A 26,935-nucleotide genomic window follows, 5' to 3' on the forward strand; every position below is an offset into this window, starting at 1 on the left:
CTGGGATAGTAGTAAGTACATATTGAAACACCTAAAGAATCATGGCAAAATAGTTGGGTAAAAAATGTGTATATTTCTGTAAAATACATTGTACTAGGCTTCTTTAAAGAATTCTTAGAAAAAGATTTTTTTTTTAAAATACAAGTTTTAAATAAAAATTGAATTTACTAAGACAAAAAAGCATCACCAAACTCACGAATGTGGAAAAATTCTTGGCCACCTGAATGCCATATCCCACAGACTTTCTGTGGTGAGAGGCCTGCAGTTCATTGGATATTTTTTCTAAATCAGCTGTTGCCACACTACTTTTTGAATTTTGAAAGGTTAGCCATTTCTGGAAAGGTTCTCTAGTGCTATAAATCTTTTCAACTCGTAAGTGATTTGTCTCACTTTGACAAAACATTGATGGGTTCCTTGAGACTCAAAAAAACATTATGTACATCAAGTAAAGGAAGCCAAAAGTACAATTTAGTATGAAAACACTTTTTGTTAGACCTTCTGTCTGGAACTGTATGTTCATTTTTAATTTGATACAAACAACAGCTTTCTAAAAAGTTGGAAGATAAGCAAGTTTGACTCCAATTGTTCAATCCTTTGTGGAATCATGTTCTTGTGTGACACGTGACATTAGATACCCGATAGTTAGAGGTCTGTGTTGTATTTTGGTGCTTCATAATAGTTCACACACCTTCAGTGAGGAACAGGTCTGGACTGCAGGCAGGATATTTTGTTCCTCCTTCAGTGTGAAGCCAGTACTTTGTGAGGTGAGTGGTATGCGGCTTGGCTTGGCCCCTTTACAAGGCATTGTTTGGATGGCACCATACTTCTTCTTTTCCTTTCGGCTTTTCCCTTCAGGGGTCGCCACAGCGAATCAATTGCCTCCATCTAACCCTGACTTCTGTATGCTCTTCTCTCACACCAACTACCTTCATGTCCTCTTTCACTACATCCATAAACCTCCTCTTTGGTCTTCCCCCAGGCCTCCTGCCTGGCAGTTCAAAACTCAGCATCTTTCTACCAATATATACACTATCTCTCCTCTAAACATGTCCAAACCATCTCAGTCTGGCCTCTCTGACTTTATCTCCAAAACCTCTAACATGTGCTCTGATGGCCTCTGATGTACTCATTCCTGATCCTATCCTTCCTGGTCACTCCCAAAGAGAACCTCAGCATCTTCATCTCTGCTACCTCCAGCTCTGTCTCCTGTCTTTTCCTCAGTGACACTGTCTCTAGACCAAACAACATCGCTGGTCTCACCACAGTTTTGTACACCTTTTCTTTCATTTTAGCTGAAACTCTTCTATCACACATCAACACTGACATATGGTGAAAGGTTATCACCTGACACTTTTCTCCACCCATACCATCCTGCCTGTACACGCTTCTTCACATCTTTTCCACACTCTCCATTGCTCTGGACTGTTGACCCTAAGTACTTAAAATCCTCCACCTTCTTGATCTCTTCTCCCTGTAATCTCACTCTTCCACTTGGGTCTCTCTCATTCACACACATGTACTCTTGTCTTACTGCGGCTAACCTTCATTCCTCTCCTTTCCAAGACCACCACCTCTCTAGCTTCATCTCCACCTGTTCCCTGCTCTCACTGCAGATCACAATGTCATCTGCAAACGTCATAGTCCATGGAGATTCCTGTCTAACCTCGTCTGTCAGCCTGTTCATCACCATAGCGAACAAGAAGGGGCTCAGAGCTGATCCCTGATGTAGTCCAACCTCCACCTTGAACTCCCCTGTCACACCTACAGCACACCTCACCACTCTGTCCTCACTACAGTCCTGCACCGCTCTAACATACTTCTCTGCCACTCCAGACTTCCTCATACAATACCACAGTTCCTCTCTGGGCACCCTGTCATAAGCTTTCTCCAGATCTACAAAAACACAATGCAGCTCCGTTTGGCCTTCTCTGTACTTCTCTATCAACATCCTCAAAGCAAATACTGCATCTGTAGTACTCTTTTTTTGCATGAAACCATACTGCTGCTCACAAATGTTCACTTCTGCTCTTAGTCTAGCTTCCACTACTCTCTCCCATAACTTCATTGTATAGCTCATCAGCTTTATTCCTCTGTAGCTGCCACAACTCTGCACGTCTCCCTTCTTCTTAAAAATGGGCACCAGCACACTTTTCCTCCATTCCTCAGGCATCTTCTCACTATCTAAGAACCTGTTGAACAACCCAGTCAGAAACTCTACTACCACCTCTCCTAGACACTTCCACACCTCTACAGGTATATCATCACCATACAAACAAATGTATTTATTGACAACTCTATCGAAGCCTTTGATAGAATAAAATAGAATAAAGTCTTTGATAGAATCATGTCTGTTTTTAAAACTGTGTAGCCTGATGGACCCAAGGTCACTGGTATTCAATTCCTTCAGAAAGGAAATTTCTCATCTCCCTCTTCATGTTGTATTGATATTATGGAGTGCAGATGCAATGCTCCTTTAACTGAACATTGAGGAATGCATAAATTGTTGTGCTACTTGTACAGGCAGATTCTCACACAGTGCTAATAATTTCTCTTTCTGGGCATGTGAGTGACAAAGATGTACTGTATGTTGAATACTCCAAACAGGATGCTATATATTGTATATTTAAATATTCCACAATTAGCAGTTTTTTGTTGCCACTGTCCCATTTTTTGTGTTTGTTCTTCTTCTTTTCCTTTCAACTTCTCCCTTCAGGAGTCGCCACAGCGAATCAATTGCCTCCATCTAGCCCTGTCCTTTGAATCCTCTTCTCTCACACCAACTACCTTCATGTCTTCCCTCATTACATCCATAAACCTCCTCTTTGGTCTTCCTCTAGGCCTCCTGTCTGGCAGTTCAAAACTCAGCATCCTTCTACCAATATATTCACTATCTCTCCTCTGGACACGTCCAAACCATCTCAGTCTGGCCTCTCTGACTTTATCTCCAAAACTTCTAACATGTGCTGTCCCTCTGATGTACTCATTCCTGATCCTATCCTTCCTGGTCTGTTTGTTGCTAGCAGCAAAATCAGAATAAGTATGTTTACAAAAATTGGCGAAGTTGATTGATGCATTTCATTTTAATTACTTTCGAATTCAAATCAAAGGTTTAAGTACAAATCACAAGTATGTACACTTTCCATCAGCCATATGCACAGAATCATTAGCTTCAATGATAGCCATAAGCAAGTCCAAGTTATCTAAAAGAAAAACAGCAAAATATGGCTTTCCAATATAGGGACCGTTAATTATATGACCAGAAATACTGTGTATCAAAATTCCATCATTGTTTTGAACTATATTGTAACTAGGCAGCATCTATAGAGCAAACCATGTATGCTCTTAAGACATTATTCCCAGATCTCCTCTTTGATTTCTACATTTAGCTCAAGTGGGATTCTACTTTATGGATTTTGATAAAAGCAGGAAATCACCTCAAACACATTATCAAATTTAACAAAGAACCCAAGCTGCATTCCTCTCAGAGTGCACTGGATATCTGACTTCATCAACACGTGAACAATTTACTATGAATTTTTCCTCAAACTACCATATGTAGCATACCAAACTGATAGCGGGTGTGTGCAGAGATATCTTTTCCATATGTGTCAAACATGTAGTAAAACAGAGTTTCAAGGCCATCTTGGTTTCCAGCAGGCAGGGACCCTGGTTATCCAGCCAGTGCTTCAACAGTGTAATGACATATTCAGCAGGGCTACTAACACATCAGCACTGGAAACCACAGTATCTTCACTCACCCTTCCTTCACCTCCTCCTCCTGCACACTCTTGTGCCCTCTACCTCACCTCCTCTCTTCTTTCCTTTCCCTCCCATCCCCCCCCCCACCACTATCCATTCTCTTTCACCTCCCTCCTAAACCCCCTATCGTCATCTTGGTTTCCCCCCTTCCTGCGCACCCCCACCTCTTCCTCACCCTTACCAACACCCTCGTCCCTCCTATCGCCCCCCTTTTCCCAATTAGTCTGTCTGTGTGCAGCTACCCAGCCGATCTCTGCCCATCCTGCCGGTGCTGGTTTGCTCACCCAGCCCCTCTGGCGAACATGACAAAGAGAGATCCTCAGTATTCAAACAGACACACTGCTTTCAAATGCCGAATGGCAGGGTCGACCTGGGTGCAGCTTTAAGCAAAATATTCAAATTCTCAGTCTTTCTTTTTCAGGAATTTGCATGGATATGCATTCATTTGCAATGTGTAAAGGCACAAGGACAGCTGAGCCTTGGTTTTAGAGAGAGAGATGGGGAAAAATAATGCGAAAGAAAAATGTATGATGGTATGAAACCTTGATTACTGGATACAAACCAGGTCCAGAACTCCTTAAAAAATTGAGTTACAAACAATTCAGCCCATGTACATTTTAGCAACATCAGTCTGACTGATTACTATCAGGATGTGGCAATGCCAGTTAGTCAGCCTGTTACCTAATATACTTTGAACTTCCTGAATAACTTCCTGTTTATTCAGTGATCTCCAAACTGCACCAGATACTCAACGCTTGGTGGATGTGGCCTTCAGAGAAAGGAAGAAGAGAGCGAGGAACTGAACATAGACACAAAGATATTAGGCAGAGATAAAGACTGGAATGCAAGCAACTGAGAGATAGGAGATAAAGAAGGGAAATGTACATTTTCAGAGTCTTAATAGAGCTTTGAAAACGCTAAAGAAAGCATAGCGTTGGTTATTACATGGGGAGCAGTTTCTGTTTCTCTTGGGGAAACAAAACAAGGAGCTAAATCATACTTTTCAATTTTGTGTTGATTTTCATATCTCTCATACAACCAACCTTTTCGCAATGAATTGCATAATCAATAGAGCTTAAACCAATAAAAGAAAAAAGAGATTAATCTACTGTCATGTTTTAGGGTGCAGCATATTAATCCAGTACTTTACAAGCATCAAACAATCTATATGAGCTACTCACTTCGATAATATTTACCAGCCCACTACATCTCCCAGAACTACTGTATTAACTTCTTTTTCAAAGACCAATAAATAAATGCAAATAGCTGAGTGCTGCACTGCATTTAGCTAAGAACCACTGGAACACAGTGAGGCATGCAAACCCATGTAAAAACTCTTTCAAAATGCTGATTTGTATTCAGAATGCTCGTCTGAAAGTAAAAGCTACTTTGGCTGAATCATTTTGTAGCATGATGGCCAAGCAGACCTGCTGCAGCTCGCAGAGTTAGACCATTTAAAAAGAGGGAATGTCAGAACCTGTGTGTGCTCTGAGCAGAAACCACTTTTAGATTAGGCTTCTGTAGCTGACCCTGACCTCTGACCTTCCCGTTAAAGATATTAATGAAGTGAGTTCTCCTGTGGGGTTTGATTTGGTAAAGTTCTTCAATTAACTTCGGAGGGGATCATCGACAAATATAAGAGGGTCAACTGGGACCATGTGCTGAAAAACAAAATGATTATATTTATATTATACGCTTCATGTTAAATACCACTAGATTAGCACTAACAACAGGCAAGAGAGATGAAAAAGACTAAATTAGAATTAAAAAGGGCTGTATCACCTCATTTTACCGTATAAGAAACCAGCTTTGTAGATTTAAAGGTGTGTGAGCGTAATCTGATGCAGGTGCAAATGTTGTGAAACATCAAAATGCAGAGTTAAGACGAAGAAGGGGAAAAAGACACAGAAACTAACACATAGACCATGACAAGGGACATAGACCAGAAGCAAGACATAGGAGATGGATATAGTGACCCTTTCCTGTAGGAATAAAAGCACACACACACACACACACACACACACACACACACACACACACGTAGAAGAGTGAGGAGACGAGCAGAAGAACAATGGATAGAGGCACAGCCTCCTCTGGCCACTGCAGACCACAGACCCTGCAGAGATTTCTTTCATTAGGCTTTAATAGTATGCTGCTGCCTTGCCATTCTGACCTGCGCTCTGTGCCAGTAATAAGAACGGCCTTCAAAGCCGGACCAAAGCAACAGAGCTGCTTGAGAGGGGGATGGTATGGAGACGGGTTACGGAGAGAGAGATTGAGGGGCACACGAGCCGGTGAGGTACACTTTCAAATTGACATTGGAGCGTCACATTTTCACATTTATGCTCATTCTGCCCACACTGATAGGACAGGTAGGTGGGGGTTCCATTTCCTTTGTGTTTTCATGCTGTGTGTTAAGGATGTTATTTTTGTTTAAACAGTTGTGTTACTAGTGTATTTTTCCAGGTGTTGAAGGAACTTGCCAACACCTTACAGGTACAGTATGTATAAGTGCTATATGCGTACACCAGTCTGCAGCGAGAAAAACTCATGTTTGCTCCATGCATTTGTGATTTTTCAAATTCACACTTCCCGACCCTTGAGGATCCACGGATGTCTCAACCAAAGACTGGAAAAAATGCCTTATTTTGGCCCTCATGTTAACAGCGACCACACAAATTTCCACAGGCTTCAACAACTTTCTTCTTAAATGGAAGCATAATTAAGAATTCAGCAGATTTTACACAACAACTACGTTCACTCAATTCAGATCAGGATATCAAAGAATGGGGGACACAGTTATGGCTCAGGTTTTTGTAACAAACTCAAATATCACATAATCATGTGATGTAATCTCTGAAACTTTATAAATATCCAGAAATTTCCACGATAAACAGTAACCCATGACAACGTGACCGTGCTTTTGCACTCTGACCAGTTAGGTTCTAGGTTTTAACCCCGTCTTACTTTAGCATATGCCCCTCTGGGCCCCAAATTCATTCCTCATCAATCAGTTGTTAACGAGTCACTTCATATAACAACATTCCAGTGGGGTAGTATACATGCCATCCATTGTACTGCACTCATTTCTTCCCTGGTTCTTCCACAATGGATGTATTTATGTTATTGGGTGTGGGGCATATTGCATGGAGAATAAGTATCTGGCATCAACAATAAGAGTGTGCATTATTCCAGTGCTAATAACCTGTCCTGCTGATGTCCTTTCTACGTATCACAGATGGGCTCAGACTGGGAGAGAGGCAGTATTATGCCTCTGCAGAGATCTTCTACTGAATATATTACCATGTGATAGAGGGAGATGTCTCACTCCCTAATGCACAGACACCCACATGCACACACACACACAGACACACACACTCTTGTAGTGTTGGACCAAGAGAGCTGCTTATGCCCCAAACGTACGAGCATGGGCTTCATTAATGACATGCCAGGAGGAGAGGGATAGAGCGATAGTACGCGCATGTGTGTATGTGTGTGTGTGTGTGTGTGCTTGCGAGCATGCACACACACACGCACGCACGCACACACACATACACCAATACTAAACAGCCGAGGGGGATTTCCTTCTTTAAGCTTTTAGCTCCCACTGGGCTTAGCTCGACTGTATGAACCCCGATGTGGGCCTGCCTCTAACACATGGCGTCACACACATACACACAAAGACTGTATACATTGAAGCTCAGCAGGGGAGCGGCCCTACAACGCCGGCTCCTAAACATTTGGCTGCGGACGTCTCATTGACAGATGTATATGGAATCTAGCAGAGGAGGTCAGGTCATCGCTGCGCACTCCTCTTCCTCGTTCTTCTCACCTCCTTCTCTCCATTTACACAACACCTTATTTATCCTGCCATTCCTGTCCTTGGCTGCTGGCCGCTGATTATGCCACGTACGGGTGTGGGTAGCTAGGGGAAAAATGCGTGCCAATTAAGCCACATCGTTATAGGTGTGATAGCTCTGCTGGCAACGGCGGCATGTGGTTAGGACAAGTCTGGCAACGGATACCTCAAATACAAGTTTCCTGGTTGACAGGGACAACTATGCTCAAGTGCAGATGCACTATTTCTTCCCCCATGACTGTAAGCAAAACATTGAGGGAATTTGGCACAAGTCATAAACATACATTATTTTATTACACAATTTTGAAAATATGGGGTGAAGCATCAGATTTATCCAGTGACACTCAAAACAGAACCACAATAAATGGGTGTAAAAATTTTTGTTTCACTTTGATACCAAACAAGATGGAACAAGGTGGAACAATGTTTCACGGAATGACTAAAACTGTCCCTGTTCTCCTTTCTAAAACACTCTGTTCCCTTGCTGTGTGTCAACAGTTATCAACAGACCACAACAGTAATTGCACAATTTTACATTTCATGCCTTTGATTAGTCAGACGTATTCTGAAGGAAAGTACATTAAAATAAAGGTTAATTTCATCAAAGTTAGATTTTATCTGCAATAACATATTTATTTATTACCAATTACTGTTATTCCAACATCACTGGGGGGTTCATACACCAGTGAAACTTGACAATAACTGCGTATTAAAATAGTTAAAGCTTTGATTGGCTATACCTAGTCTTCTACTTTAGTAGTAACCGGATAGCTACAAGCTAAGAAACTAATTCACCATCGCATTTCTGTGCATTTCTTTGAAGCAACTCATCCTTGGAGTGGACAGGTTGCAGAGCTAAAGTGCAGTTAGCTGGCAAGACTTGTGGGACGGATACATCTGTAGCTGAATCCACCACTGTCCACCTGCAGCTTCGGAAACACAAGCAGCTAACAGCTCTTTACTCCACTGCCAAAACACACCACCACTTTCTTTTCACCAGTCGCTGGGCGATGCAGGAGAGATGTGAGCAGCGGGGCGTAAAAATACTTCCCCTGCTCTCCTCTTCCCTCACCACCACCCTGCTTCTCCCAGGAAGCCGGCCCAGAGGTCATTGCAATCAGGACCCATGAGCAACAAAGGACCTTAGTTAGGCAACCAGCTCAATGCCTGAGCCAAAGGCCAGCTTAGCAGGGTGAGACTGTCCATTAGGCAAGACCCTGGAACACCCGAGGGATCTGAGGTGAAAAGGGTTAGAAAGAAGAATAAAAACACTATCAGCCCAGACACATACACACACATATTCTCAAAGACATACACAGATCATATGAGGCCTTGTTTGACACTGCTGTCAGGGTGCAGTGAAGGGGAAAGACGAGACCCTGTGACACACTGAGACATCACACACGCATACGTACACAAATCCACACACACACACACACACACACACACACACACACACACACACACACACACACACACACACACGTACATTTCGACCTCTCCACACACACTCACACACACACACACACACACACACACACAAGAAAAGTATGAATTTCCATCTATTTCATCTCTGCGTTCTCCACACATTGAACATTGCAGTTACAGCTTCACAAAACTGGCTGTGGCAGTACCTAAAGAGATGACAAAACACGCTCAATCTCAACAGCTCGCCACAAAACAACACCGCTCCTCAGACACAGTCTGAGGGAAGGGTGGGGACATTAGCTTCGTCCTTGGAAAGACTGGTCTCACAGAGGTGCTCTTCTCATCTCTACATCGCTTCCTTTATCGACATCAACCGGCACCCTGATCTGTCAGCTATCCTCAGGCTACAAGAACTCAGTGCAGTGTACAAAAATCTCATCAAGCACATCACCCACTATATATTGATATGAATATTTCTTTCCACATAGTATTTGCCTGGTGAGCTGCACAATTTGCTTATAATTTAAAAAAATCTATACTTTTCAAAACAGGATCCAAGGATGTTATTGTAGCTATTTGTCAAGTAATCAATCACATATACTGATAAGTTGGGTCAACACTTGTTGCCCATCACCCTGATAAAGCTAATGGACTAGAGGGCTTCACAATCACTTCATCCTAGTACCTTTTCTCTGGATCTCACAGCCCTCTATCTTTTCTGGATTTCTTACTAGTTTTTCCTTCTGTACAGCTCTTACCTCAACTTCATTTTTCATCCTCCCTATCCCCCCCCCTCTCTCTCACAACTTCTTAACACCTTTACAACTTTCCCTGTTACCCTTTTTCCACCATAAAACTCTTTAAACTCATCTTCTTATTCTACAAGTCATTTTTTCTTACATTTAACACTTCCTCAAGGTCCCTGAAAGACATTTACCCTTCATTGTTTTTCAGTTAACACTCTGCTACCATCTGAGCACACAAATTAACTCCTTCACCAACACTATCGCCACTACCTCCTCCACTCCTCAGGGTCAGTATTCAGCTCCCCCAAGGCTGAAGCCACAAATCATGTTCGTTAGCTTCACCTCCATCTTTGAGACCACCGTTACATCAACTACCCAATAGGCCTCTTCTCCAAAGATTCCCCTTCCTGTGTCCCCCCACACAGAGCAGGTTCAGAGCTGGGGGCTACCAATCACAGTACGTCTGGCAGCTTGACCTGAAGGAGCGTGGTGTCAGAAGAACACAAAGATTTGGAGACACTGAAGCTGAAAGAAGGGACTTCCAAAGTGAGTGTCATGACCCCCGAGGGGAAACAGCAATGATGGAGTCTGGAGATCATTTCTAATGAAACTGCATTTTTAAAATGACTAGAAAATAACATTTAAATGTCGTATTTTTTAAAGAACAATCCATGCAATTATTAAAAACACACCTAGAGTCCACAACTAAATCCTGCAACGCATCAAATATGACAAACTGACAATATATAGTAATGCATATGCTCATTTAACAGCATATTTAGATGACCAAATTTCATCTAATGTAGCCTTGGTATGAATAAAAAACTGCATGTTATATGGCAAACACCATGCAGTATGCAGCAGGGTGATCAAAGTTGCACGATAAAAATTTGAGGAATGACCACAGAGGGTTGATATCAATTGCAATTCGCAGCTGAAAGAAGGCCTTGCAGTAAAATCTATTCATAATTCAACATTTCCTTCATTTCTCTCTGAATATTAAAATGCGTAATGCTAGCAGGAAAGGAATGTGTCTTATGGACGATTTGAGGGATTCATGTCATGGACATTCAGAGGTAGAAAAAACTGACCTGGAGGAGCAGCTACAGAAAGACAGGAGGGATGGAGAGATACTGAAAAATAGAAAACAGTGGGTATAAAGAGAGTTACGAAGATGGAGAAAGAAAAGGAGAGGATAAGATCTGAAGACAAAGCGAAAAATAGGGATGAAATTAACAGGAGCATCAAAAAGTTGAAGCAGAATAATGTTGATATACCGTGCAAAAACGTGCATGTGAGCGCTTACAGTCTGTGCAAGTTAAGTCCAAGCAATGTGAACAGTATATTATTCCTACGGAGGAGTGAGACTTATATATAACGTAGTGGCAGTACCATTTTATCTCACTCTCTTTCTCTAAGCATGTGTGCGTGTGCGTGTGTGTGTGTGTGTGTGTGTGTGTGTGTGTGTGTGTGTGTGTGTGTGCGGTATGCGTGTGCTATGCCTGTTCTGTCTGTTGTGTTTTTTCCACAACTTTGGGATGAGATCTGAGAGGAAACGGACAGATTTCCATCTGTCTGCTTCATTTGCAAAAAAAAAGAAAAAAAATCCCTTCTTGCGATTCAAATATATGCTTTAGCCACCTCTCTCTTGCCCTTCCTCTCTCTCTCTTTTATGCATATCTCCCTCTCTATCCAAGTGGCATCTGTATATGACCAGAGTATCGAAAGTCTCAGGGGTTGAGGGGAGAAACGGGGGAGCAGGAGGGGAGAAAGAAAAGGAGAGCAGAGAGAGAAAGAGGGAGCAAGCACCTCTCACTTCACATTTCCCCAGCACCACCCCGGCGTGCCAGCCAGCCTGCAGTCTGTTCTCCTTTGAGCTTTCTATTCTACCACAGCACAGAAAAAAAATCAATTCATATTTCCATAATCCACACTCCTGTCTGTCTACATGTCTTTGCCTCTCCACCCCTCCCTCCATCCTCCCTTTCCCTTCTCCCCTGGGGTAGACTAACCCCTCCACCTCGATCCTACGGCCTACAAATGTCATTACGCTGAGCAACAATAACGCCCCTAAACAAAAGGAGGCCTTGCTCTGAGCTCTGAGCCCTTCTGTAGAGACTGTTGGCTGCTGCTGCCATATGCTAGCCAGTTCGGGCTGCAGAAAGAGACAGAGACTGTGGCTACATAGGAGCCCCACAAAGGAGGAAAGAAGTCCTAATCCTGGTAATGAGGCTCGTGAATACAGCCTTTATGTATACGGGGGAAAGGGCCAATCCCTCTGTACACAGCACGCTAACTAGCCATCTCAAGGGCCATCTTATCCACACAACTTATCTGGTCAACAACAGAATGAAAGAAAAGTAAGGTTGTAGGGGGGCCTGAAAAAAAAGATATGTTGGGAATGGATGAGACAGGCCGATGCCAATACCTACACTGTGTGTGCAAGCAGCATTTGTTTTTCTCCTTCCCACTTGGATTCAGCTGCTCTTTTAACTTCTGTTGCCTCACTTCCATTTCCTGTACCTACCTCTGTGAGACTGTAATTTCTTGCTCACACTCTCATTCCCTCACTCCCTCTGCCTCTTACTCTGATAGCACGATCTGGTTCTTGTGGGGCAGGCAGACATCGCCTGAAGCATCTTTCTACAAGAACATTTATTCCTCAAAGTGGATCAGAGAGGCAGGAGAGCTGTTTAAACTGGCTGACTTGCCTGCTGTGTTGAGATAGTTAGCCTATACACACATTGTTGTCTCTCTATTTTTATTCTTACTATATTATCATATGTCCATTTTCCTGCCACTCGGGTCCATTGATGGACTGCTGATTTGTTCCTGGACCTGTTTCGTGCTATGGTCACATTTGGAATAAGAAATATGTTGTATGTCTTCTTTTGTCAAATTTCAGTTGTTGCTAAGACAGTCCAAAATTCTGTCTCGCTGCCGTTCTGTCAGACACACACACACACACACACACACACACACACACACACACACACACATACACACACACACACTGGCTGACAGCTCAGCAGCAGAAAGCAGGAGTCAAGGAGTCATCATTGGACCACCAACAGGAGAATAATGCACCGCACTCGCAGCATGACGTGCACAACTTAGAGGTTAATACACACATTACTACAGTCTGCATGATCATTTTTGATCAAGTTGGATCTTAACTGTTGTTCTTGGAAGGTGAAGCCAGAGTGAAATAACAAAGACATCCCGCTGAGGTCGTAAATTTTTCTAAGGCTACAGAACAAGGCTTTTAAATAAAAGGAATATTGAATTTAAATGATCGCATCCCAAAGATTTTCATACATGCTGTCCCTGGGAGACAGTTGAAAAGATTTGTGACTGGCTTAAAACACACATTGGGTTTATCACAACTCTAATCTTACGTACTGAAAATACATCACATGGGGAAATAAACATTCAATAAGGATATAGACAACAGTCTAATAAAAACCCTAGGGCTAGACCGGAAAACCAGTCCTGAAAGACAAAGTCAGGGAACCGGTTGGAAACTTTGCTTTCATATTAAAATGCAAATAAATGCTTGTTGTGTTTATGGGTTTGTTTACAACCACAACCATTTCAATAGTAACGCTTCCATGTTTCCCAATATTCAGTATTTATAATGAAGAGGAATGATAAAAAAAACAGGATCCAACATGTTATAGTAAATGAACCCTGACAAAATGTATTCATCAAAAATAGGACTCTTCAACGATGCAGCTGAGTGGGAAGTTTATGCAACGCTTCATATATATATATATATATATATATATATATATATATATATATATATATATATATATATATATATATATATATATATATATATATATACATACACAGTATATATAAAAAACTAATTTGGGATGAAAATGGTGTTGTTTAAAAAGAGCAGTGAATAACAGCTGCAGATTAAAAATGAACCTAATAATTCTATAAATGGGAAACAATGGGAGGCAGACACACAGAGTAGCACAATGAGAGGGAAACCGTGAGAGAAAGGGAAGGTAACAGTATGCATTCCTGTCACGGTTGCATGATAATTACTGATTCGTCAGTTATTGAAGACCTGCTCACTGCTTTTCATTACCTGCAACAGACATACAATGAGACGGAGAGGGAGAGAGAGAGAGGAAGAAGAGGAGAATTACGAGGAGGAGGAAGAGAGAGAGAAGGCGAGGAAGTGCTGAGAGGGATGAAGTTGGCGATGGTGGGGAGGTTACCACAGGATGGCAGGGTGAGAGCGGGCATTAGGTGAGGAAGGGAGAGATGGGAGAGGAAGAGCTGGTGGAGGATGTCTGCAACAATGAATGGGTGAGAGAGAGAGAGAGAGAGAGAGAGGAGAGAGAGAGAGAGAGAGAGAGAGAGAGAGTGAGAGAGAGAGAGAGAGAGAGAGAGAGAGAGAGAGAGAGAGAGAGAGAGAGAGAGAGAGAGAGAGAGAGAGAGAGAGAGAGAGAGAGAGAGAGAGAGAGAGAGAGAGAGAGAGAGAGAGAGAGAGAGAGAGAGAGAGAGAGAGAGAGAGAGAGAGAGAGAGAGAGAGAGAGAGAGAGAGAGAGAGAGAGAGAGAGAGAGAGAGAGAGAGAGAGAGAGAGAGAGAGAGAGAGAGAGAGAGAGAGAGAGAGAGAGAGAATGAAAAAGCAGAGTGTGTTCCAACCTGGTCTGTGTGGTCCTGGGGGAAGCTCCACAGCACGGTTGGATCTAGAGGTAATTGACAGACAGCATTAATCAGCGGGTGAGAAACACACCGTCTTCGCTAGCTGCCTCAGAACACATACATATTAATGAGCGGGGTGGGGGCAAGGGTGGATGCTGCAAATCTGTGCGTGCACACACACACACACACACACACACACACACACACACACACACACACACACACACACACACACAACACACACTTAAAACTTATATACTCACATACACACAGAGTAGTGAACGCATCGTGAAAGACAAGAGAAGAAGGGTGTCTCGGCTCTACGTGCAGTAAATATGCTTATCTATATTCTCAGTGCAGATATGATCTCTTATATTAGACACCGAATCATGCATGTTTAAGGAAGTCCTATCAACACATCCTCTGGTTCATTTGCTTAATTATTCCTACTCTGATACAAACATTTGCAAGGAAGGTGTAAAACCTAAACTGAATGATAACAATTATTTTTTTCAGTTTAACCAAACTGACTAATTCACTTTTGAGACTGACAAGAATTTAACCAATTCTGATTTTGTTAATTCATATTTAAGTTATTGTTAATTAGTTACCAGTGCATTTACTTGTGAGCTAAAAGCTGAAAATATTATTATAAACTGAATGCTGGACAGACTAAATAAAGAAAATCTTTGCTTTGATAAGCTGTGATGGGCATTTGAAATTCATAGAGCACATGTTAACTGATTATTAAAAAAGAAGTGACAGATTCATCAGCAGTAGAAAATAATGGTTAGTTGCAATCCTGGAAAATCTAGAATAGTCATTCTTCTTTAAAGCATTCCTGATCTATAACAGGATATGCTGGCACAACAAATAAAGGAGCATTAATCTTTCAGGAATTTTAAAAGTAAAGATTCAACAAAATTCATCCAACATAAAAACCACACAAAATCACCAATTTGTCATTTCCAAAATCCAAACAATCTTTTAACATGTTCCCTAACTCTGATCTGACAAATTATGAAATACCACCTCATTCTCTGACCCTGGAATCTGACACCTGATATAATTTTCCATAATGGTGAATCTAAATAGATTCCATCTTGATGTAACTTCTTACCTTTCACACATACTTGAAATAGACTGACTGAATCTGAATTAACATACATATTGGTGACAGGCCCATCTGTCTGGATCTGGATATAATTAATCGAAGTGATATTGCATCACCAGTTGAACATGCATAGGCATGTTTATTTTCTTTTGTTTGTTTCATTCTTTTCAAGAACCCTGTAAAATGTTGTTGGGAAGGGGAAAAACATAAACGTTATGAAGCAATCCACATCAGCATCTGAATCCACCTCAAAATCTGACTATCTCTCCTCACCTTGAATCTGTCGGCAAAATATCTTGTAGCCGAACGGAAAAACACACCGATGAGATCATGACCTCCTCGTACGTCAGTCGGTGAAGGTAATGAAGTACAACTGTCACCTCAGTGCGACTCATGTAACATCTCTTTTAAAGCTAGCTTTCAAAATAAAAAGTCAACCTCTCACAGGCTTATGCTGCAGAGTTGAAAGGAAGCCATCACAGAGACAAGGCCTGAACACAGGGGTCTCTGGTAAACATGGCTTCCACAGCTCCAAGGTCATCTTGTGACCTCAGCAGGAACAGCAATGGTTTGAGGGGATGCACTCGCACATGCCAGGTTCATTGTCATGGACACGCAAAAGGCCCACAGTCTCATGAACACACTCCCACATAGGTCTGAGAGAAAGTAAATCTGAAGGCAACAAACCTTTTTTTTCTAATTTTTTCTTTGCACTGACGTTTTTGACTTCAACAGGTAGGAGCTATGAGTTTGATTAAGTCCTTTTATTGAAAGCTGCATGACCATTTTCTAAGATTTTCATAGGATATACTTGGTCTAACCTCACCAATATACCTACTTTGATTAATGTAGACATTTATGAACCCAGAGGAGATCACCAATACACTAATACAGAGGAAGTGCAATATGACACGATGTGTAGAATAGCTTCATGGCTATCACACGACACTATCTAAAAAAGAAACAGAGGCCTACAATAGACACATGGATGACAGGACGCAGCAGAAGCCATCATGCCTTACATAATCCTGTTGGATAATTTCACGGGTCCCATCTTGAAAAGAGGAAGAAAGCAGCAAAGCTCAAAGCTGTCGACTCCAACCGGCCCCTTTCCCTCAACCATGTGATCTGTCACAGTGAGGGTGATTTTATGCTGATTTACTGGGTGAGAAGATGGGAACTGCTTCTACAGTGTGTCACAGGGTCGGACCGGGCAACCAAGACACGATCGCCATTATTTCAAACTTTTACCACGATTATGATTAATGAATGATTATGTGTTCTTCGCTTTTTACACACTGCCTGAAAATTCTAGATGATGAAAATATTTTTTTAAAATTATTATTAATGATGGGGTTGAGTTTTTGTGAGGGCTTTTTTAGTCAGCAGGAAAGAAGAAAAGTGAACAACCCAATCCCTATTGCATTAGTTATCTTAATGTGTTTTGTTGATTTACACGGCGAATAGAAAATCTCAATGAAAATATAAATGACAATCTTGTACTTAATCATCCCCAAATTGTTTAGTCAACGCTGACCTGTTGAATTGAGTATTTGCTGCTAATATATGTGTGGCTATAGTTCATATCACTGTGTACAAAGTGTGTACACTTCTTGGATGAGGTGCATTAAAGCTCCAAGTTCAGATTAATAATCAACTGTGTCTAATGACCGAAAGTCAAACATTTTACTTGTGGATTCCAGTATGATCAACTCAATATGGCGCTACATGGAGGGCGAGAGGTGGAGCACAAGAGAGGCATGAATAAAGAAACCACCTCTACATTTCCCTGCTCATCATTTCACCTACTGATTGCTTTTTCTAGTGTCCTTTCCATTTTTTTCACAACTCAAACCTCTCAATTTTCATCTCCATTTCCATTTTCCTTAATTTCATCTATTTCTTCCACAACCTTTCTTTCTTTTCATCCCGCCCTACCCTGAAGCTCTCTTTCCTCTTCACTTCTGCACCCCCTCCTCCTTTTTTTCCTCACTCTTTTACATTCATTCACCCCTCCTTTTCTGGACGTGTGGGGCGTGTGGTGGACGCGAGAGGGGGCCCGAAGGGGGTTAAGACTGAAAGTTGAAGGTTAGAGAGGTGAAGAGGACCCCTGCTGCTCCGCCAGGGGACACAAATGTCACCATGACAGATCCTGCACCAGTTAATCCACCCTCTCTTTCTTCAAAAATAGACACACACACACACACACACACACACACACACAAACACACACACACACAGTCTGACACAACCACAAAAATACAATTTACCCAATTTATGTGTGAATACTGCAATAGTGATGTCAAGTGTATAAATCAAAAAACCTCTTATCAAACCATTTTCTCTGCAGTATACAAAGTAGTAGAAATGCAAATAACTGATTACATTTAAATTATTGACTCAAAATTAATTTAAATGTCAACAATGTTCATGACTCGATTTGCCGGGCGGGTATTCTGATCAGATGTGAGCCCACCCGTTAGTACGCGTATTCTGTCTGTCTTTTCAAAACACGGGCTGCCGATCGCTGGAGTGTAAATGTATAAATGTTTTGGCTTTGTCACGAGGCCATAAAACATTCAACAGACAATGGTAGCTGTCAGTTCCAATAAAATATGACCACGTTAGAGATGTGTGCCCTCTCAAGGATGCCATGATGGCATAGGAAAGCATAAGCTCATAAATGCACATGGACACACCTATAGAAAGCTAATAAAAGTCGTAGTATAACAATTTTACAGTATAGTAATAAGTATTGCCTTGTTTAGGGGTGCTTAACTTGGGTAACAGATTTGTCATTTGACTACAGCAAAAAATATTCAACCACTTCCTGCTCTTCTGTGTCAACCCGCCTGCACTGTCTGCTGCTGCTGCATGCATCTGTCCTGCAAACCATGCCCCATTAAGTCTGCCTGCATAACGCATTGATTTGTTAGACATTAGCCTCTCTCTCACCTATCTCCATCAAAAGGCAACTGTATATCATACAGATGACAAAATCCAGTGTGTTGCTGCAAACAGTGCACAAACAGTCCATTTGATCTGTCACCAGAGGCAGCCGAAGTGACAAGGGAAAAAAAACCAACATATAGCATATTTCACCCTGGTGGAGCGCAAACAGATCCAGTGGGTGAGAATTGAATTGAAATCACCTATCCTGAGTTACATTTCTCCATTCACACCCAGAGAAATGGAGATGGGCAAATGTGACAACATGCTCAATGGTCTCTGTTTGTATGTGAGCCTGTGCACAAATTGTGTGCCATACAAGAGTTTGCGTGTTTACAGATGGATAACAATCTCAGGGGTGAATATTTACTGTACGGTAGCATGTCCATTGATCTCTGAGGGCTTCAAGCCTGGCCGAGCTGCAACAGTCACAATGGGGCAATATGTGGGAAGCCCCTGAGCCATGACACAGATACTGGGGAGAGGGGGTGGAGGTAAGAGATGGTCAAAAATCAATGTTTTGGCTATTCCTGAGACACTTGTCTTTAAAAGTCGGAGGAGGAGAGCTAGTGAGGAGAAAGTAAGGTTAATAGGTGAAGGGTTCTGGGAACTGAGAGCGGGGCAACAGGGAGGGAGTGGGAGGAGGAGGGATGAAGTAAGGGAAGAGATGGATGGATTGTGAAGAGTGGGAGGTAGACCTCGGCCTCTCTCGACTGACACCACTTCCTTTCTACTTCCTCAGGTGGATCATTAAATGTGATGGGATTAAACAGAATAACTTAGCGCTGTATATGTGCACTGAAACATGAGAGAAACAAGAAATAAGCCTACCCCTTCATCTGTCATTCTTCAAATATCTGCATAAATCTATGCCTGGCATTTCCAAGTAGGCTAAAAATGAAAAATGCTGGCGTCTTCATGCTGGCATACATCTATGCTTCTTGGGATTTCCAAGTAGGCTAAAAAGAAGTTGCTGGCAGAGAACGTCATTCGTAATGTTGCCCTAATGCTGTTGGCCGGGAGAAAAAGTTGGCGCATAACACCAGCTAGTCAGAAAGTTAACGCCAAAGCTGCACTCAAAATTATTCAACTTCAACCATTTGTGAAAAACAAAAAACAACTAAGGTCCTTTGAACTGACACTTTTACAAAAATAGCATTTGCAAACTACGGGGGAAAAAAAACATGATATACATGAAATGCACCCGAGCACAGAGGTCTATGTTTGTGTTTTTCTATAGGATCGTCTCAGCAGCTCAATAACAGTGGCCTGAACGTACGGTTCTGGCTTTAAGACAGAGAGATTCCAGTAAAACACAAAAAAGACCTAACCCTAAATCCAGTGTGAATACACATTTAGATGAAAGCTTCTATTTTATAATTCTCTATACTATGTGAATCAAACACAGACCTAGAACCCCTCATGGCCATAATGTTCTAAAGGCATAAAAAATGCACTTTTTCACCTTATTCCATGAACTACTGAATGTGTTCTGAGAGTGAATAGGGGGCCTGTTTGTTAAGAGAGGCCAAATCCCATATGGTGAACAGCAGCTCCTCTGGTGAGAAGAGAGGCTGTGAAAGCCACCGGCAGCCCATCTCCTCCATCCGTGCTATGGAGATAAAGGGATGTAGTGCCTGCCTCTCCTTGTTCCTCCTTTCTCTCACTCCCTTTGCCTCCTCTCCTCCCTCTTTCTTGGCCAGGGGTTAAACTGCTGCACTCTAACCTCCTTGGCAAAGATTTCATTCACTCTGTTTGTCTCGCTCGCTCTCTCATCTTTAAGAGAGATTTATTTCACAGTATGTAGTGGATTAGGCCCCCTTGTATGCCCTTGGACAAAAGCATTGTTTTAGCACTAGCCCGTTCGCTGTAACGGGAGGAAGCTACAGCTACCGAGCATCCACAATACAGCCATTGTGGATGCAGGGTTGGACGGACCCTGCCTCGGAGGCCGTCTAGACTTTGAGCCTGGGCTGATTGGAGAAACAGAGGGAGAAAATCCCATCAGGCAGTGGAGTGAAAGTTAACTAAGGTAACCTGCTGTGAACCTGATGAAGATGTCAAGCCAACATATGGCAAAAAATGTCTATTGTCAGAACAAGGAGCTTTCTTCCCTCAGAGGGAGGGTACGATGGAGGAGGAGGAGGAGATGAGGGATGGCTAAAGACTGGGGGGGGGGGTTGCACAACCTAAGGGAAGGAATAACTGTGGTGGTCATCGGTTTACTTCTGGATCAGTAGCCTTATTCTGACCGGGAGGAGGCCCAAGCCCTACACTCACAATTAAAGGAGTAAGCAGATTAACTGGCATCTTTCAAAGGCCAGTGGAAAGAAAAACACACTCACAGGCGTTTAAAACATTTTTTTTTCCTTTTGCAAATCGAGTCTCACACTGCACACTGCAAATGGCATTACATTTCATGCTGGTTTAGTGAGCAGAGGTTTACAGAGGAGAAACTTCTTAATCAATGATATGGTGCTTAAGTTTAAGACTACTGATTGGTCACACTATGTTGTTACAAATGAGGACTGGGGTCTGATGGCAATACTGAAAGTCAGAGGTTAGTTATAAACTACCTGGATTCAAAACAAATCACAAGTGAATGGCATCATTGAGACAGTGTAGACTAGGTCAAGAAATGCATCTAAATTTGCGAAAGGAGAGCTATTTTAATTTGCAATGCTTGAATAAAACAAATATGAATTAAACAAAGAGAAAACAACCTCCAAGGTAGAGCCCGCTTTACCAGCCAAAAACATCAACTAGCAGGCTTCACATGTAAGAGATGGCGGCCTGGGGGATTTCTAAGACATTTCTACAGCTTCATCTGAAAATGATAAACAACCTCAGCCACTGGAAAAAGAATAAAGGAAGAGCTGCACGCAGATGATGTGACCCTATTAATGCCACATTAGTTGTTCCATCTTGCCAGAAAAATGCTTCTTCAGTAGGATGAACTGAGACGGAGAGAGACAGAGAGGGAGTGAGAGAGAGAGAGAGAGAGAGGAGGTGGAGAGAGAAAGGAAGAGAGAAGTGAAAGTGATACTGTCTCCGGGCTAGTTGGGATGCAACCCAATTTCACAGCTTCACGAATGAGTGGCACAGCATATGGATGCAACCTTTGTGACAGCCTCTGTGTATCACCACATATCAGTGTTGATATTCCCAGTCAGATTCCATACTGGTCCAACATTATGTCAAGTACTGGCTCCGCATGACTGCATTTTCAACACAACACACCATCAATGTGTTTGTTTGGGGGTGGTGGAGGAGCGGTTAGCCTCCTAAGCTAAGAAAACAAGCCCATATCTCCCTAGACAGACAACTCTCTCCACACTGTGTGATGCTCGGATTCCACAGCACGATCAGATCAGGTATTCATACTGGAGAGGAAATGCAACCTAGCATCAGAGACATCACCTGAAATCTGAGATACAACTTCGATTTATTCATTTCTAAAATAAACGAACAGGTATTGCAGAGTTTTGGTTGCAAGTTCATGGTTCCATCTCCGGATGTTGGTTAGTTGACTTAAAAAGCATAATTTTTTCACATAATCACATTCCGTCCATATGGCCCAACCATCTGCCTCGGTGCAAAACAACGTCTATATAAGCACTACAAATTAATTGCTCTATTATGAAGCTAATAAGCATAAAAATACATGAATAGAGCCCATAACAAGAGTGTAACTTTCAGTACTTTTCAAATTACAATAGCTCCAGCGTTACCGAGTTACCAAACAGAGGGATATGAGGAATACCTGAAGGTTGTAAGGTGAACAGAATTGTTTCTTTTTTTGATGCGCAGATTACGAAGTACAAGAACACGGGTGATGGGGTCATTGTCACTCAATTGCACATGCTTAAGGGAGTGTTTCTTTTTCGGGCTTTGAGGTGGTGGTTGCAGAATCAGAGAAAACACTGTGTAGCAGCAGCAGCTCGTCGGGGTGGGGAGTGGATCGATCTCAGTTAATGTCATATGGCACAGCACCCAGAGGCAGATGCGTGGTGCTGATGACAGCTTAAAGCCTTGCCTTTGGCGGCTACATGCTTGGTGCTGCAGAGCTGTGATTTGAAGTTCACATGCAAAGGCTGACAGACAGACAGCTTTCAGTCAGGAAGCCAGACAGTCAGTCAGCCAGTGTTTCCACAGGGATGACAATACATCTGTCTCTGTTAAAAGTGTGCAATAACGCACAATGCTAATGCTTCAACAGAAACAGCAGACTATATCTGTGTATAGAAACATTGATTAATTGTAGGAACATTAGGGATGTTGTGGATTATAAGTTGTAGGTTAGCAAAGATGAGTGATTTAATATTCCATACCTGTAATAAACATAACCAAACATGATACCGTTGAGTTGTTTTTTTCTGTGTGGCTTCGCTCAGCTGCTACAGTTAGAAATCATGAATCTCTTCTTCTGCATGGAAATTATTAAAATCTTTTCCTCTGATTGGAAAATAAAAAAGAATCCATAACCACAGTCCAGAAACCAGCTTCAGTTTCACAGTCAGATGCAGAAAAGAAATGACAGGACAAAAATAAATACTGAGCAAAAAATAAATTTGAATAATCTGGAAGTCCTAGTTTAGTGAGAAAAAACTGGACTTCTATTAAAAGTTTGGAGATGTTTTACCTCTTATTTAAGAAGCTTCTTCCATTCTGACTGGTTGATGAGGAGTTTCTGGTATTAATAATTTCACTGTTAATAACTCACTTGGATACAATTCTAATTAAAATGTTTTAGCAAGGAAAAAAATGACAGGAAAATTTTTTAAGCACAGTTTTGAAAGCGTTGAATGAACCTGTGGTCAAAAAAAAAAAAACATTCCTGAGATGTATCGTGAATTCCCACCAAGTAGTTATTAAAAAAGTGGTTTATCAGATAAACCACTTTTTTTACCTTGCAGACAATTAAATCACTGTTCTTCTATTATCATTGTTTTGCAAGTCCCAATTTTGTCTTGAATAAAGTCACAGGTGGAACTTAAAATGCATAATGATGCATCAGGGCACACATAAGATGACGGGTTGATGACATTTGCAGACAAAGAATGAAATGAAGCAACTGAGCTGCAATGATGGACTGAAGATAACACAGAGATCAAACAATATCAATAAAGATAAACCAGTCTTGATTTAAAGCTCGTACCGTTGTTGGTGACAGCTGACAAAAGAAAAGCCAGTGAAGTTTGCATCGCTAGTAATCATGTTAAATTATCTGCTTCATCAGCTTGTATTTTCTGACTCAAAGAGGAATTGTAAAAGAAAGTTTAGTCAACAAGTGTTTCCGCAGACAGCAAGAGGAAATGTCGACAGAGTGACACAACACTTAAATTCCAATATACAGAAACCTGTGATGGAACTTAAAACACACGTTGATTACTATCAGCTAGTTTTCTTTTAGGTTTATATTCACAAAAAACTACACTTCACTTTCACAGGGATCCCTCTAAAACAAGAACATTACAATAAACTTCATTAAAGCATTAAATCCACACTACCAGCCAAATGTTTGGACACACCTTCTCATTTAATGGTTTTCTTTATTTTCATGACTATTTACATTGTAGATTCTATGAAAAAACACAAAAGGAATTAGGTAGCAAATAGAAAAATGGGAAATTACTGAAAATGTTTTTCATTTTAGATTCTTCAAAATAGACGTCTTTTGCTTTGATGACTGGGTTTTAATCTGAGGTGCTGTTAAATTGTGATTCTGAGGCTGGTGACTTGGATGAACATCTCCTCAGCTGTAGAGGTGACCCCTGGTCTTCTGTTCTTGGGGAAGTTTTCATGTGACCCAGTATCATCTTAGTGCGTGATTTTCAAGACTACCCTCAGGGATACATCCAAAATTTTTGCAATTAACTGAATGGCAGACTGATCTTCATTTCTTAATGTAATGATGGACATTTGTTTCTCTTTACTTAACTGATTGGTTCTTGCCATAATATAGATTATAACACTTGTCAAATAGGGCAGTCAACTGTGTGACAAACCTGCACAACACAACTGATAGATCTAAGAAGGCAAGAAAATCCACGAATGAACCTTGACAAGGCTCAACTGTGACATGAAAACCATTTCAGATGACTACCTCACGACGTTCACTGTGAGCGGGTCAAGGGTTTGCAAAGCTGTCATCAAATCAAAGGTGGAGGAACCTAAAATATGAATCATTGAGTTCTTTCACCGTTTTTTGTTTGCTATATCATTCCTTGCTTGATAGTTTAGATGTCTTAAGTTTGTACCTCAAATGTAGCAAGTAATAAAATAAAAAATAAAAAAAAATATTGAACGAGAATGTGTATTCAAATTTTTTACAGGGAGAGTATTTTTAAGGTACATTGATTAAAACATCAAAAAAAATAATAAAGTCATCAAAATTTCCAAACGCCCACAGTAGCTTCAAATTGGTTATTTAAGGAAACAAACAACCAAGACAAATAGCCAATTGTGTCAGTGTATGTGTGTGTGTGTGTGTGTGTGTGTGTGTGTGTGTGTGTGTGTGTGTGTGTGTGTGTGTGTGTGTGTGTGTGTGTGTGTATTACAGGAAACAAAGACACTGTAGATGAATTACATGATTTTAAATGATAAATGCTCTCAGACATTTAGAGAGACATCAAGACTGACCTATATTTTCTGTCTTGAAAAATAGGCCAAAACCCAAATTACGAGCCGGTAGGGCTTCCACACGCATGTAAACGGCATCATCTTTGAGGTAATTGTATGGTGTTAGGCAAAATAAGAGCAGCCTTGAATGGAGAGACATAGCCTGAGGGTATAGCTGTTGACATGTAAATACAGACGATAGAAGCTGAGATGACAGGATCGCACCACTAGTTCTGCTTGACTTGGATCTGGCCATGACCACAAAATTAAGGTCTAAAGGACAAACAGCCTGGATGTCAGGACACCGGTACTCATATCATGTCAATAAGAAAATTGATTTCCTTAATTGCCGTGGAAAATACATTTCTGTCTTCTCATCACTCATTTTTAGATCATTTTACATCAGTCTGCATGTCAGCAACCCCCTGAGACCAGAACACAAACACTGAGACTCAATCCTTTGTAGAGATTTCTGCCTATATGTACTTCTCCCGTTCCTCTAAAACTAAGGTATGCAAAATGATGGACATCTTTCCGACACCCCTAAAAAATTAAGTGTTTATTCATCATATATATGCACGCAAAAATAAAACAAATGATGAAGGATACCTATGAAAGCCAGAAGAAATTCAATAGAGTTAGTGCTAAACTAATTTTTACATTTAATACACTCACAGATCAAGGTTCCAGAGGGAAATTCTCCATAAAATAGTTCTGAGACCTGAAGGGAATAGCCGAAAGGAGAAGAACAAGAAGACTTCAGTGCTGTCCAACCACAGTTAAAATGATGCCATATTAGACATTTCTAATTCTAACAATCTCTTGAACAGCAGAGGAACCTCTGTTGGGCCATTATTTGTTGACATATATCATTATAAAAGCTTTGTGAGGTCTGACAGCTGTTAAAATCTAGACAACATTTAATCTGCCCAACATGACTCATCTCAGAAGTCAACATATTTTTGAGTGGGTTTTTTGATCAAATCCAATTTGCCATACTAGAACAGATTAACACTATCAAAGCTATATTAAAGCGGACACTGCAATAATCCTGTTCATTTGTAGGCTAAACTAGGCCACATTGGAATTATATGCATTAAAACCAGCCAATCATTGTTCCCTGACTCATGATACATGGTTCAGCTTGTGTTTGCTGGAGGGGTGTAAGTTGCATGGATTTGAGGTTCGACGTACAGTATAAACTAAAGCCATCTGCTGTGCCAAGTATATAATCATGGTCACCTATTGACGTCCTGTGACATAAGCCGTGAAGAAGAGCTGAGCTTTATACTGACACCAGCAGTTTTAGGAAGCTAAATATAGCTGGATTTTATGCTAGCCTTTTCCTTCATGGATTTTAATTTTAACTATGGAAAATTACATAACTTAAGACTTTTCACATGGGAATAAATTCATCTGCCATGGCAGAAAGATTCATAGGACATTCCAAAAGACACAGACAAAAAAATAAGACACAACAATGCCATCAAGCTGCAGATGAGGAATGGAGGTAAGGTGGTGAAATTCTTGTGCGTTCATAAAAACTGTGTCATTTTAAAACATTGATCAGGTCCTACTTTTCCACTCTTTTTCACCATGGAAAGGGGGAAGTCTAAAAATAACCTGAGAGCATCAGTGCCTAGAAGTCTTTCCATGTTCTCCCGGTCTGGCAGCATTAGTGAATTCAGACGAGCCTCCTGCAGCTCGCACAGCTTCAGTGTCTCTTTCTCATGCACAGTTATACACATATGCATGCAAGCGAGCACACTCTATCACACACACACACACAC

General features: G+C 41.3%; 1 protein-coding gene across 3 annotated transcripts in view; it reads right to left on the minus strand.

Annotated features, from left to right (window-relative positions):
• dennd1b (DENN/MADD domain containing 1B) overlaps positions 1-26,935 on the minus strand; it is a 96,171-nt gene that overhangs the window by 61,249 nt on the left and 7,987 nt on the right. For all 3 annotated transcript variants that reach the window (XM_068318800.1, XM_068318802.1, XM_068318801.1), the window contains exon 3: positions 14,462-14,505. In XM_068318800.1, coding sequence (XP_068174901.1) covers positions 14,462-14,505 — 44 coding nt within the window. The remainder of the gene's footprint in view (positions 1-14,461; positions 14,506-26,935) is intronic.

Source organism: Antennarius striatus, chromosome 7 (genome assembly GCF_040054535.1).
Source record: "Antennarius striatus isolate MH-2024 chromosome 7, ASM4005453v1, whole genome shotgun sequence".
Taxonomy (NCBI): Eukaryota; Metazoa; Chordata; class Actinopteri; order Lophiiformes; family Antennariidae; genus Antennarius; species Antennarius striatus.